The following is a 14577-nucleotide window of genomic DNA, read 5'->3' on the forward strand; positions in this document are numbered from 1 at the left end:
AGCGCTCAAGTGCCGAAGAAGAAGAAGGGCGATGTCATAAGGGATAATCGAGGTACTCCATGTCAGGTCCAGAGACGCGACATGACACGAGGTAGGCATGTGGTAGGTGGTTACTGATATCAATCTTGCGGCGGTCACTGATTTCATTTGAAGCCGCTCGCGTGGTTGGGCAGCTGTTCGGAGTGGATAATGATAATTCCGACAAGGCTGCGATAACACGGATCCCTTTCTTCGATATTGTTCTCCATGCTTTACTTCGTCGCGATTTCTACATTTGCTGCATCGAGCTGCTTGTAGACGGAGTATCAAGGATGGAATCTTGGTGTATCATATCCTCAAATGTTTCCTCGTCGCGACAACCAGCTGAAGGCCTGGAGGGGTGAGATAATGCTAAAGTCATACAGGCTGACCTCACTCGAAAGTGCGGCTCTATCTGCTCTACTTCACTGAACTCGTCCTTTTTCGGACGTTGATTAGGAAGCTTTGGAGTTCATTATTGAAGCGAACGACCACCAACCTGGGGATATTCGTTGCTGGTGGAGCAAAGCGAATCTCTCCCTGAAAATCGCCCACCGTGATCATGTATCTATTTGAATCTGGCAACCTCTTGCAATTTAAAAGCAACTAGTCCAGCGTGTCACGAAAATTTCTTCTTCGGCCACGTATCAGTTCGCAGAATGCATTTCCACGACAACGATGGTCATGTCGGCTGTTATGTCCCCGGCGGAACCGGCGAAGGATCACCGAGGATTTCCAACGCAGCACCTTTACCTGTGGTCAAAGTGGTAGAGTACGATCCCTCATGGCCCTCAAAGTTCCAGGAAATATCGCAGAAGCTGGAGCATTATCTTTCCATTTCAGGAGTGGAGTACACCTCCATCGAACATGTCGGCAGCACCGCCGTACCTGGGCTTGCGGCAAAACCCAACATCGACATTATAATCGAAGTACCCAATGCCGAGCAGGCTGCCAAGGCGAAGGAGGCCCTCATACATGAGCCATCTCCTGAAGAGCACTACAAATGTTGGGGAGATGGTGGGATCAAAGGCAGGATCAGCATGAAGCTTCATAATCGCAATGAATTGCCAGATCAGAGCGTTTACATTATCAACCAGGAGGATCCCGAAGGCAGACTGGTTGTGCAGTGTCACCGCGCTCTCCGTGATACCCTCAGATTGCCACAGCACGAAGCACTCAGAGCGGAGTACGGCCGACTGAAAGTTCACCTTGCCACGTCAAGCATCGATGGAGTTGATTACGGGCAGAAGAAGAATCCACTGATTCGAAGAATTCTGCAAACAGCTGGTTGGGCCGATGAGGAAATCGACAAGAAGGAAGCGCTCGACTACCGAATCCCGGGGGATGATGACCTACCCTACTGACGGCTTATCTAACTCTCCTAACGCAGGGCGTTGTCGGCCGACTCGTCGCCAATTTTGATGCTCCTTGGAATTTGCTCACGGGCCAGAGACATGCTGCTTCAAGCGTGGATGTGTCGTCTAACGAAGACCAAATTTGGCTTTGGGCGCGGCACCTTTTAGAGAGGATACGACGTTGCACACGTCGTGGGAGTGGAAGATGCATATGAGCTGGCAACTGATGCCGCGTCACATGAGTATGTGCGCCTCCACCAACAGCCGATTGAACCAGAGGAAGCGGCCTCATATGCAGAACATGTAGGCACACCTCGATCTCAAGAGGTGGGAGACGTGCACAATAACCACATGTCAGGAAAGAGATCGTGGCACGATGAATTTGAGGTGGTGTGGGAAGGATTAGTCTAGTAGCGGCGTCGACACCTTCAGTAAACTTTGCATTCCGAAAGAAAGAAGACATGGTATGGATAGTATCGCTGAGATGCTCTTCTCTGATGGAAGCTTTTGTCTTTCATTCATCAGCTCGATGTTCAACGACGCCATTCTGGTAAGCCTTCGGCTGCTGTTCTCAGATATTGATTCTTCGTTTTCCGTCTTTCATGAGTCGGCCGGTCAACAGATGTCCCCAGCTCCATCTCACTTTCCAGGTGTTCATTGTTCTCAACTACTTTTGTGCTGCGATGTGGTCTGACACAACCCACGTTCTATTTGGAATGACTCATGGTAGCCGGTCCTTTGTAGTATGATGTTGTTAGTCGACGCTGACTGCAAAGAGTTGACGATGTTGGATTTTGGGGCAAAACTCACTCAGGTGGCAAGGCCGCAAGGGCTCTTCGACCCGGTAGGGTCCCAGCATGGGCAGGTCGAGGTGCTCGCCTGCGTGGTATTGGTCATCATATCACACAATATCTCGTGACCGTACCGTCCTCGACGGCTGTCTCTTCAGCTTCGGCTGCAAGACCGTTCAGCTAAGTTCATCAGACATACACATACACTGACCTTCTTGAGGCCCGGGGGCCACGGGTTCTTCTGCAATACTGTTCAGCAAGCTTCATTGGAGATAATTCATGTACTGACCCTCGGCGGCGGCGGGCTCGTCTGCAAGACCGTTCAGCGAATATCATCAGAGTTAGCCCATGTACTAACCAGCAGCGGCGGCACCACCAGCTTCTTCTGCAAAACGATTCAGCAGGCTTCATTGGAGATGATTCGTGTACTGACCTTCCTCGGCGGCGGCGGCAGGGTCGGCTACGACACTCAATCAGCAATACAATCTTTGAGCCAATGGATATACTCACCCTCGCCGGCCTTCTTAACAGCTTCCTCTAAGCTAGGTCAGCAATTGAGGTTTTTGGAGCCATAACATCCCTTACCCTTTCGGAGGCGGCGCCGCTCTTCTCGCCGGGCCTGAATGTTTGTCAATGTAGATCGCAGCACTTGTAAGCATATGAGCATTACCTTGTTTTTTTCAATCTTGGCCCGAAGGCCGCCCTTGTTCTTCTTCTTCTTCTTCTTCTTCTTCTTCTTGGTGGCGGTGGTGGCGGCGTCGGCAACGGCGGTCTTCTCGAGTACAAACGTTTAGTACTTGCTTTTCGGGACTCAATCCCTCTTACGGGCGTTGTTTGCCCGCCGCTTCGAAACAGTCATTAGTACGTATACTGATCCATGTAACGAATCTCTACTTACGCGCTGTTGTTGGCGGCGGCGGCCGCGGCCTCAGCCTTCTTCTTCTCTGATATACGCTCAGAAAGGTGTTCGTGTGAAAAGAATGAATATTGTCACTCTCTTCAGCCTTTGCTGCTACACATCAAAATCAGCAAGTTGTGAGTTTCGAGTTCAAGGTATACTCTTACCCTCTTTGGCAGCCTGCTTCTCCTTGGCTATATCTACTCAGCAGTTGTCATTCTGGAGTCAGTGTATACTCTTACCCTTTTCGGCCTTTTTGGCCTTCCAGGCCTAGCAGCTATCAGTCCCACATAATATCATACGGAAATAGGGTATAGTTACCGCTTTCTTGGCAGCTTTCCTGGCCTGCCTGGCCTCGGCGGAGCGGTGTGGGCGGTGGGGGGGGGGGGGGGGGGGGGGACGGCGGGCGGGGCGGGGGTTGGTGGACTGGAAAATGTTAGTATCCTCAAGTGTGTATTCAGGTAAGTACTTACGGTGAAATTGAGGACTGGATTGGACCCAGCCTGGAATTGGTAAATGTTCGCCAGTTGTGGGTGCTGTAGGAGGATGAGGGAGAAGTAAGGAAATGACGTCGCGTACAGGTATACACCTGTATGTAAGCGAGGCTATGGACTCCATAGACGCCAAGAGGTGCCCTAAAAGCGGCAAGCGGCATAACTGGAGTTGCGTACCGGTGCCCGTACGTAGCAAAATAGCACGGAACGAGAACTTCACCAACGATAGATGGACATGGCCAAGGACAGTATCCACGAACGATACAGTAACGACTGCAATGCGTTCTCTCCGCGCGGGTGTTAAGTATTTCCTCGGCGCCCTCCAGGACCTGGCCATTGGCAGACATCCGGGCTTGACTTCGAATGAATCTTTCGAGCCTTCCGCTTCTCTTCTTGCTCGGCCGGTCTTTGCTCGCCGTTGTGCTGGATCATCCACTTGTTGCAGGCAGGGCACATGATCTCCATAAACAGCAAGCCTTTAACGACGTTGTAGACCTCTTTGGGCCTCAGGTCGTCGCGCCCACAGTCGGGATTGGAACATTTCAGGACCCTTTTCTTCATCCTGATTGGTTGAAGCATCTGGGAAATGCCTTCTTCTCGGGCACGTCCTGCGGCGTTACTGCTCGCATTGCTTCGATGCAAACAGGCGTGAGACGCGATCCGGGTCTGTCCTCCCACGTCTGGAGGAGGATCGTATGTACTAGCTCGGAGAGCATGACATACGGCCCCGGCTCTGAGCTCGGGAAAACCGCCAACACGCGAATGTTCATGTTGGCATCCTTCTGACAGATCATGTTCTCGTGAGTATTCCCGTCAGATTTGTGTCGACCTTCGTTGACCGGCACATATTCCCCGATTCGTTGCATGAGCCCCTTCGCTCCCGTTGCCGATCCGACATATCCCTCCATCGCGTTCTGATTTACTGTTGACACCCTGCCAGTTCCAATCTAGCCAACAAAGGTAAATCTTTGAGGCTCATCAGGCCTCGCAGGACAAGTGAGACTAGGCATGCTGTCCTCGGGGTTGCTCCCAGACGCTTCCGGAGGGCAAGCTCTAGGGATAAAATCACCAGGAACTGCCAGGAATCTCTCACCATGGTCTTGTCATCCTTGGGGAATGTAGGGTTCCCTTGTGATATATATATAGAGTGTTGTCTCAGTGGAGGGCGTGCTCGAGGGTACCTCAAGCATCATGAGTCGTCACTACTTCTCGATCCAGGATAGAAATCTTCTCCATCTTGAGCTTCGAAGACGCAGCAGGAATGGTCGAACGCCTGTCCAAGGTTGTTGGTGAGGTTGGGGCAGTAATCGCCATAACAGCCTCGTTTCCGTCACATTGTTGTTCTCGACTTCGTGGCCCCTTGCTGCTAACCGAGACTCATCCACGGGCAAATAAGGATAGTCCCGTGTGCCACCTGCTTCTGACTGGAACCAACACAACTTCGGGTCGGCCTCTGAGCCGTCCAGGTCACTGTCAACACTGCCATCACCATCGGGAAAGCCATTTGGAAAGTCTGCCGGAGGCAAAGACACAGAGTCGATAGATCGGGCCAGCGCTTATTGCCGCCGTCTATGCGGTCGAGAGGGCTCGGCAACGACAGGATGCAACCTCATGGCGAGCAGCTCACTTGCGAAAGTATTGGCGCAGTTGAGAGGAATCCGCCGCTCGGATGGTAGTTAGCTTCCTGCTACCTGGGCGACAGCCCTCTCTTCCTGTCCCGCAATCGGGAGAGACTGCGTACTAAAAGAGACTCGACTCGACTGTATGAGCGGAATGATCAGAACATACCAGAAGCCGCGCCTGTTCTTCCACAGCAACGGGCCTGTCAAAACTGGCGGTGGCATTCGAAGTAAGTTCATATTCCTAATAGCGTGAGTTGATATCGACTCAATACAGAATGCTCAAGCAATCTTACCGATCTCTTGTCGTCACTACATTGGAGGACAAGAAAGAAAGAGTCAGGAAGACTGCCACATTGACCTTTGATGAGGAAACTGGTGTTCGTTTGGCCAAACCACGAGAGACGGAGGGGGGAGCACGATTTATATACCAGAGATCTCTCCAGATCAGCTTGGGACCTTGGGACCAGTATTGCCGGATCCGATTCAACATTGCAATGAAGGCAAACGGAACTCACTCCACTGTGCTGAGACCCAGTGCAGTACGGCAAACTACGCCAGACTCTTTACTCCGCTTGTCTCAGATTCTCAGATGGTGAACCTGTGCGTGGAAACTTCGGCAACCACAAAAGACGATTCATTCCCTGGATGTTCAAAGATACTCAACATCGTCAATGTCGTTGCCTGCCATTAACCTCTTGTGCCACTGTTACCACCCAGCTGTTTGCAGGATTGAATATACGCTTTAGAACCCCATCCACAGACACATGTGAATATTGTTAGGTTACAGCGGTGGGAGGGAGATTAAAGGCCCCTGTTCCTTAACAACGGTGCGTGGTCAGAAGTTACCAGGGTTCTTGACCACGAAGGTAGAAGGTCTGGGTGAAGCCAGTCAGTAACATGCTGCACTTGTGTCTGGCCGACCGAGCATCTCCGTAACTTCACACAGTCTGCGTCGCTACACTCCATCAAACGGTTACTGATCCAGACAGCAGTTGCGGCGTGAATGATAAGCCGACGTTGAGCCACGGCGGTTTGACTCCGAAACACTCTTCACATTGCAGGTCCGTCGAGATCACTGACAAACAGGGGTCTGAGACACTAAGACAGTGTTTCTTCTGTTCACCGTCCGAGCAATTCCGGCAAACAGGCCAGCGTCTTCAGGTGAATCAGTACGGGCACGAGATGTATAAGTACCCCCTCGTGCTCTCCCCCAGTCGCGAATTGCTCAGAGACATGAACGATCAGTATGCCCTCAGAGCACCGCCGCACCAGTATATCAATGGTCCTCTTCCAATGATAGATCCTTCTTGACACTCGGAATCAGAGCGATGTTGATTTCTCGACAACGTGTTGACAGATCTGCTACACCTGTTATTCTCTGCTTTATGCCCCGCCTGTTCTGGTGTGGAATCACCACAATGAGTACGGTATACAACATTGACACGGGCAGTGGCTCGTAATCAGGGTGCCGATTGTTGAGAACGTTCCTCGCCTTGGGCAATCGAAATCGGTACTGACGCCCCAGATTGACGCCGAAGGACTCCTATGTCATGCTACGGGCGCATACGATATCCACAATGTTGCTCGACATGGTACATGCTCGCCAGAACTGATGGCCTTGGGGCCGGAGCATATATATATATCTGGACATGTTTGTCTCGACCGGATGCGAGTAGCAACACTCGCGAATTCGAACGGATGTACGTGCACAGAGGTTCAAGGGGTTTCGGATCCAACATCCCTCTTTCTCTCGCCTCATTTTCCCCAGTGTGTTCGCGAACGAAGGAGATTTGCTAGATTGTTCAAGCATCCCGCTTGTACAATGAATTACAGTCTCTTGACGCTACACACGGCAAAATGCCGAAAAGAAAGAGAGAGAAAGCAGTTTCCAGAGCGGCGACTGGCTCGCCATCAAAAGATTCCGACAGGGGACCAGTTCAACCACATTGTGACTCGACCTGGAAGGGGCTACTGAACCCCGACTATGGTGGCTGCTTTGGCTGCTTGCGAATTGGCAGGCATGACCCTCGGTCTTTACACCGAGGTGGTCGTCAATCACAACCACCAAGGAATAAAGCACAGCTGTTTTCACAGCATCCCTCAGATGGGGAGACCGCCTTGCAGTGGCGGGTTTCCGCAGACGAAGATTTCTGAATTCTGTTCGTTTCTCTTCCTTTTTTCTTTCTTCAAGGATATCTAATATTTACAACTTCTCCGCGGGCTCCCGGCCCATTTTGAACTTCGCCGTAAGTACCTACCGCTTTGACTATGTTTGAGAACACAACGAAGAATGCTCACATTTGCAAGGCCACCACCACCACCGCCGCCGCACTCTTCCTTTCTCTTTCTTCAGCAATGTCGAACGTATACAACTTTGTGCCGGGTCTCGGCCCATCTTAATTTCGCTGTAAGTACCTACCACTTTGACTATGTTTGAGAACACAATGCATAATGCTCACGTTGCAAGGCCCCTGCCGCTGCCACCACCACCACCACCAACAACAACAACAACTCCGCTGCCGCCGCCGAGAAGAAGGCGAAGAAGGCCGAGCGGCGCCGGCGGCAGCAACGCCGCGTAAGTAGTGACTCGTTACATGGATCAGTATACATACTAATAACCATTTTGAAGCGCCGCGCGAACAAGGCTGCCAAGAAGGGTATCAGATACTGTGACTCCAGATCGACAAGTACTGACTGATTGTAGCAGCAGCTGCCGCAGCCGAAGCCGCCGCCGCCGCCGACGACGACGAGGAGGCCGAGGGTCAGTATACAAAGTATGTCCGATGAATTTCGTTGAACAGAATTGCAGAGGAACCTGTGGCCCCTGGGCCGGAAGAAGGTCAGTGTATGTGTATGTCTGGTGAACTTGGCTGAACGGTCTCGCAGAAGAGAAGCCGGCCGCCAAAGACGGTACGATCACGTGCTCTATGACTAATCATCTGACTAACTAAAGCAACTTAGGCGAAGACACGGTCTTGCCAGACCGCACTTTCCTTGTAAGATAAGGTCGAGAAGCCTTAATGAATTTCGCTGAATCATCTCGCAGCAGAGACTGTTGCAGCAACCTCAGCTGCGCTCACGTCTAACGACAATGCGCACGAAAACCTGATCTGCCAGAAGGACACCAACATGAATATTTGTGGTTTGGCGGGTTGACCAAGTTCCGCGCCGAGGACAGTTCGCGGCTGTTCTTGCGTCCTCCCTATCTCCAAAAGCGGGTTCGCTCGACCTGGTGGTCGGTTCAGTACGTGAGCTGACCGAAGCTTGCTGTCGTCGGACAAAAGGCTGGAACGGTATGATTGATTTTGTTCACGTTACGGCATTGGAAATAGGGAGAGCCGCAAAGCACATTCGCCACACACGCAGTCAAAGACTGTGCCAATGGTCTTGATATGAGGCTCCCAGCTTAGTTTTCAGCCTTGCCCACAATTGCAGTTGAAAGACAGCTTACAACCAACGAGAGACAGACAGTCCACAGTCATTGTCACTCTGAGACGCATTCCGGTCAGCCAAAGTGCAGATGACATCGAGTGTTCCTCGTCCGCATTCGACTTCGCGTTACAGACAATGATACATTCAATTTCGCTGTGATCAAGGAAGTCGTTGAAGCAGACACCGTGAACAGATTCCAGTGAGCTTCCTGTCTCCTCTTGGACGATTCAGGTTTCGCAGACATTCAGAAACACACCTGCCTTGTACTAAGGTGTCTCCTCCAAAAGGCCAAGTCAGTTTAAGACCCACGAGGCGAGCACAGACCATTGCAGTCCTCACTCAACCGACAAATCTCCTTCAGCGTTGAGCCTGAGACGAGGTAAAACAACACCACAGAAAATGGGCGGGGCAGAAAACGGGCTCGGCAGACTACAGAAAACACTGAATTCATGGGACTTTAAACTGGATATGAGTTCGGTGATATCATACACTGCAGAAGGAATGAGCTGATACACTTGCAATATCTTCAAATGCAAGCAAGGGACTCTGGACTGGCTCGGGTGTCGCCGATGACGGGTGGTCGGAGGAACGGACTTATACACAGAGAAGTACTTTCAGGTGTACATAAAGAAGGAACTCTGGGCTGATTCGAGCGTCGTTTATGACACCCATGAGCCACATGGGTTCATCATATTAGTCTCCTGAGCTCCCGGGCTCCATAGGTTCATAGCAGCAGTCACCTGCGCCGTCTGAGCGCGGCTAATGCAACTTCAAGACTCTGTGTCTCTATGTGACTGGGACTAACGCCTTATAATGCCCTCTTGACTCGGTTTCTGCTTCGGAGTCACTCTGCCTGCTACACTCCCGGATAGCACCAAGGCTTCCACGTTCGCAATGACGCGAGAAGAACGTGGCGAAGTCATCGCCCATGTCATAGGCCTGCGTTGGGCTTCCATGCATGTTCACCGTGATGGGTTGAAGGTCGTTCAATCCCGGCCGAAGAGGGAAGCGAATTGGTATGAATACCGAGTCAGTGGTAGGTCTACTCCGTACGGCACTAGGCGAAGATAGGCAATCAGATAGTCCAAAGCTTCTCCGGCAACATTTGGAGCACGTCATTGGAGAATCGCCCTGTGCTCTGAAGACCCAGTTGAGATGGAGAAACAGATCATCCCCACTGAGTTGGAATGGACGAAATGCAAAGTATTTCAGTCAGTCGATGCTTGCTTCTGCCAAGTTAACAAGAGACATTTGCAGTATCAAGTTCGACTCGACATGGAACAATTAGCAGGACAAAGCCTCGAATATCTCTCAGCGACAGCGAAGCAGAATGCGCTTATCGGAGCGGGAGTGTGCATCTTGGCTTTGCTGCTGTCACGAGTGTCTGGTTTATGTATGACCGGCCGACCAGACGATGAGTTGACAGTAGATGCTGTAAGTTCTGCGAGGCGTCATGACAGGAACAGCAAGTTGAACGAGGTATACAGTTGTACGTCTATCCAGTCAAAGGTCTTCGAGGATGCTCTCTGGACAAGGCAAGAGTAGGTGAATTTGGCTTTGAAGGCGATCGGACCTTCTGCCTGCAGAAAGTGAAACGCGATCCCGAGACAAAGTCCGTAAACTTCGAGACGATGTTCATTGGGTACACTCTGCGCCTCGCCCTGTTTGCGACATATCTCGAAAAGCAGGATGGAAGGGACACGGTGGTCGTAACTTGGAACCATAAAGACAGCACGGCCCGTCTATCATGGGCAGGATCAGAGAACCAGATTCGCTTCCCTCTTCGGCCGGGATTGAACGACCTTCAACCCATCACGGTGAACATGCATGGAAGCCCAACGCAGGCCTATGACATGGGCGATGACTTCGCCACGTTCTTCTCGCTTCATCTGGAGTGCGAAGTCCGCCTCGTCTACATCGGCCAGTATTCGAGAGCTGTCTTGGGCTCACTTGCGCCGCACAGCCAAGCAGCCCTTTCAAAAGCGTCGTGGTCCACACGTGTTCTTGCGCGGGTTCCTTTCGTCGGTCGGCCTGCCGAGAGAATCGTATTTAATGATATCGGGCAGTATCTTGTGGTAACGAAAGAGTCCAATGATCAGGTAACTTCTCGGCTCGCAGAAGGTCAAGAGATGGATGTGACCAAATTCCGGCCCAATGTTGTCGTGTCTGGCAGCCCAGGTGCATTTGCAGAGGACTTCTGGGCTGAGCTTACGTTCGGGGGCGGGCTCAAAATGGCATTGACGGCCAACTGTTATCGCTGTCAGAGCATCACCGTCGATTACGCAACGGGAAAAGCGTGCGAGGATGATCGCGGTCAAGTATGGAAGAAGCTCAACAAAGACCGTCGAGTAGACAAGGGAGCGAAGTACTCTCCTGTCTTTGGGAGATACGGATTCTGCCGTGACGGTGATCGAGGGCGTGAGATATCCATCGGCACAAAAGTGTTTGTTACGAAGAAGAATCCGGCACACACAGTGTTTGGTATGTCTGTGCTGTCTTTGATATCGTTTGAGCCTATACTGACCAGGTCATTGAAACAGATTGGCCAAACCTCACAAGCTTTGGTACCTCGTAGGGTTCACATTTTTCTCATAATCCTGACCATTATCCAGCTAGGATATAGTTACATACTTGGTGGGGAGTCTGGGTTTGTGCGAGTACTCGAGGTTTGCAAAAGAAGTCGGTATCGCGAGGGAAATGGCGTATTCAAGATCTCGAACGAAGATTCATGTTCGTGCATACTGAACATCGTTCTTGAGCGGAGCGAAGGAACTTCGTGGATTGTGCTAAATATACCTATACCTAGATAGGGTTAGCGTTAACTCACCTGCTTGCACGGCAGGCTTCGGTATCTACTCTCCGTATGTACAGCCCTCGTAGTCATCAACTCCAGCATCACCATCTTACGAGGACTTCGCTCGCCTCTAGTGTCGGGCCCCTGTGAGACTCTATCATCTCCAACCATTGCTGACATGTGCAAATCATCCGTGACTTCGATTACGAACCGGTCAATGTGACCAAAGCCCTTCGCGCCACTCATGCCACCAAAGAGGATACGCACAGTTGAGGGCTCATGTTGGGCCTGTAAACAACGCAGAGTGAAATGCAGCCTTGAGAAGCCAGCTTGTAGGAAGTGCATCATCGGCGGGACGAAATGCAGCTATGACAAAATCTTGATCAAATGGGACGCCAGACCGAGCAAAGGCTCGCCGGTCGGGAATCAACTCTGCCTATATCACAATTCGTTGCCCGGCAGCAGCGGATACAACCTGGCCATCAACGAACGGCGCGCCATCGACTATTTTCGTTCGCGAGTATGGCCATTGTTCTCGACATCAGCTCAACCATGCCCACCGCCCATCGCTCTCGCCATGGCGGACAGGTCGGTATTGCTGGCGACATGTGTTATGGCCGACTCTCATCGTGTGTTGTTCGACGGACGGCATAGCAAAGAGAACGTCCACAATAAGCGCATGCATTGCATCACCACTGTACGAAAACAGCTTGCCGATGCCGCAGACAGCAAGGGTATGCCACTGTCGACTGTCCTTGTCGCGGTGCTGTTGATGTATTTTTCCGACGGGTTTGTCGAATGCAGACAACCCGATTCTTCGACGTTGAGCCACCATGCCGGCGCGAGAGCCATTATCAATTCTCTAGGTGGCTTTTCGGCGATCATGTCTGATGGGGACACGTCTGTCAAGAGTGAGTTCTTCTTGGCTGCATAGACTATCTCTGGCTGATGGTTCGCAGTGTTACTTAGCGAGTTCGCTACCACAGACTTGACAAATTCCTTACTGCACGGGACCCCGCCTTCGTTCCCAGCCCACACGTGGGGGATTATGGACACGAGCGCCGTGTGGTGGGAAAAGACACCTTCGGGCATGGAATCGTTTGCATCCATATTTCAAAAACTGTCCGAGTTGGCGGCCTTCCATGACCTCGTCTCGCTCGGCAAGCAGGAACTTTCCGTTCAGCGCATCAAGGAATTTGAAGCCGACCTACGACCCGGTTACGCTTCAATCAGTCCGGTCGAGTTGACAGACATCAAAGAAGAGGGAGAGGACCGGAAATCGCTCGACCCGGACTTGGTACCGTCTGCAGCCCTCTTGCGCGCTTTTCAGCATAGTGCCAATCTATATCTCTATCGCGCCGTATGCGGATTGCCGGCGAACCATTACGTCGTGCAACAACATGCACAGGCTTGCCTCGACTGTATCATGGGCATGCCGCCACAGTCGAAGGCCCTGAACTGCGCACTTTTCCCGCTTCTTGTCTCGGGCGCGCATGCTTTCACCGATACGAGTCGACAGGCAATCCTACAAAAGTTGGATGTCGTGTACAGCAACCTCAAGTTCAACGCCGTCAAGTCGATACGATCGGCATTAGAGGACTTGTGGAAGTCATCCAGACAAGGAGGATCTTGGTTTGATATGTTCATACGTCTCGATGCACAGGCTTTGGTTCTGTAGTTAGTTAGGTTTGGAGTACGCTGCGAGTCTATATGACACGTTGGAAGAATGAACACAGGGCAGGCTTCGTGCCTATTGTAAGTCATTGAAATCGATTTTCACTGTGACGTTGGTATTGTCACATTGCTATCTTCTTCGATCAGTCCCACGCCGAGCATAAAAAAACATCACTAGCTTGCTTCTTGGCAGCCCCCCACTCAAGCCTGGCAGCTTAGGAGGAAGCAACCAAGTCCTTCTTGAGTGTGCCCAAGAACTGTCTCTTCTCCTGAGGAGTCTGGTAAGCACCATGACCGAATTTGGACGAAGTATCGATCCACTTGAGTTCGACCTTCTCGAGAGCCTTGCGGGAGGTGTGAGGGAACATGGACTTTCGGAGAGTGATGACTCGCTTCTTGACACCGGGAACGGAACCCTTGAGCATGACGAAGTCGTTCTTGACCTCACCGTAGTGGACGAAACCACCCATTCTGCAGACCAAGTTAGAAGACATACAAAAGTGGAAAAAACAAACATCGGAACATACGGTGTGATTTGCTTGTTGACAACGTCAAACTCGGTTGCTGCGTTCTTCTCGTCCTTGCCCTTGCCGATACGGTAGATCTTGTGATTGACAGAGGTACGGTGGTGGTAGCCCATCTGACCGGCACGAGCGACAGTCCATTGGACGTGCGAAGGATGCCATGCACCGATACAGGCGACCTTGCGCAGACCCTTGTGTGTCTTTCTCGGAAGCTTCTTGGTACCCCATCTGCTGGTGACTCCCTGGAAACCGTGACCCTTGGTGACAGCAATGGCATCAATCATCTCGTTCTGCTCGAAGACACTGTCGATCTCGACGGGCTTCTCGAACAAGCCGTGGCCGAACTCGACCTTGTCTGCGACGCTTCCACCGTTGATCTGAACTTCCATCAAATGCGCCTTCTTCTGCTTCAGCGGAGTCGAGCGGATCTGGGTGTGTGCGAGGACACGGACAACGGTGCAGTACTTCTTGATGCGCTCGAGCTCACGAGTGACCGAGGATCCCTTGTTGTCCGAGTGTTGCTTGGCGTACTTGGTGAATGCCTTCTTCTTCGATCGGTACCAGTTCTTGTAGAATCGTCGTCGCAATTCGTCGCTGAGATGCTCAGCCCAGACGGTGGTGAGAGATCGGAGGCCGCGAGGAGTCTCGATGTAGCCCACGAGACCGACAACGATCATCTGCCCAGTGTTAGCCCTCGCTCGGATTCCCTTCCGCCATTGACATACTGGTGGTGTCTCGATAACCGTGACCGCTTCAACAACCTCCTTCTTGTGCATCTTTGCGCCAGGTCGATCGAGGTCGCGCACGATCGTGGTCATACCGGCCTTATAGCCCATGGCGGCGGTGAGGTGAACAGGCTTGGTTTTATCATCTTTCGGGAAGCTCTTGACCTTGCCTCGATGACGGGCGGCTCTCTTGCGCGGGAGATAGGCCAATGACCCTATTGACACAGCGTCAGCCTGGAACTCAACGTTG

General features: G+C 51.8%; 6 protein-coding genes across 6 annotated transcripts; 4 read left to right on the forward strand and 2 right to left on the reverse strand.

Moving 5' to 3' along the window:
* Positions 1–677: 677 nt before the first annotated feature.
* On the forward strand, positions 678–1382 carry PV08_06810 (uncharacterized protein; the record flags this gene model as incomplete). Its single annotated transcript, XM_016381143.1, has 1 exon — positions 678–1382. One exon carries the CDS (start codon positions 678–680, stop codon positions 1380–1382), a length of 705 nt encoding a protein of 234 aa, XP_016234245.1.
* Positions 1383–2517: 1135 nt separating this feature from the next.
* Positions 2518–4464, reverse strand: PV08_06811 (uncharacterized protein; the record flags this gene model as incomplete). Its single annotated transcript, XM_016381144.1, has 12 exons — positions 2518–2549; positions 2598–2624; positions 2675–2701; positions 2750–2783; positions 2835–2939; positions 2990–3008; positions 3063–3108; positions 3159–3176; positions 3230–3256; positions 3305–3332; positions 3902–4187; positions 4280–4464. 12 exons carry the CDS (start codon positions 4462–4464, stop codon positions 2518–2520), a joined length of 834 nt encoding a protein of 277 aa, XP_016234246.1.
* A 3069-nt stretch (positions 4465–7533) lies between these two features.
* PV08_06812 (uncharacterized protein) lies at positions 7534–8287 on the forward strand (the record flags this gene model as incomplete). The annotated part of the gene is made up of 8 exons (XM_016381145.1): positions 7534–7542; positions 7646–7753; positions 7808–7835; positions 7883–7939; positions 7988–8017; positions 8065–8088; positions 8140–8174; positions 8225–8287. 8 exons carry the CDS (start codon positions 7534–7536, stop codon positions 8285–8287), a joined length of 354 nt encoding a protein of 117 aa, XP_016234247.1.
* Positions 8288–9765: 1478 nt separating this feature from the next.
* On the forward strand, positions 9766–11185 carry PV08_06813 (uncharacterized protein; the record flags this gene model as incomplete). The annotated part of the gene is made up of 3 exons (XM_016381146.1): positions 9766–10044; positions 10098–11091; positions 11151–11185. 3 exons carry the CDS (start codon positions 9766–9768, stop codon positions 11183–11185), a joined length of 1308 nt encoding a protein of 435 aa, XP_016234248.1.
* A 463-nt stretch (positions 11186–11648) lies between these two features.
* Positions 11649–13082, forward strand: PV08_06814 (uncharacterized protein; the record flags this gene model as incomplete). Its single annotated transcript, XM_016381147.1, has 2 exons — positions 11649–12315; positions 12364–13082. The coding sequence occupies 2 exons, from the start codon at positions 11649–11651 to the stop codon at positions 13080–13082; spliced, it is 1386 nt and encodes a 461-aa protein (XP_016234249.1).
* A 211-nt stretch (positions 13083–13293) lies between these two features.
* On the reverse strand, positions 13294–14438 carry PV08_06815 (60S ribosomal protein L3; the record flags this gene model as incomplete). The annotated part of the gene is made up of 2 exons (XM_016381148.1): positions 13294–13549; positions 13606–14438. 2 exons carry the CDS (start codon positions 14436–14438, stop codon positions 13294–13296), a joined length of 1089 nt encoding a protein of 362 aa, XP_016234250.1.
* Positions 14439–14577: the final 139 nt, after the last annotated feature.

This window comes from Exophiala spinifera, assembly GCF_000836115.1.
Source record: "Exophiala spinifera strain CBS 89968 unplaced genomic scaffold supercont1.5, whole genome shotgun sequence".
Taxonomy (NCBI): Eukaryota; Fungi; Ascomycota; class Eurotiomycetes; order Chaetothyriales; family Herpotrichiellaceae; genus Exophiala; species Exophiala spinifera.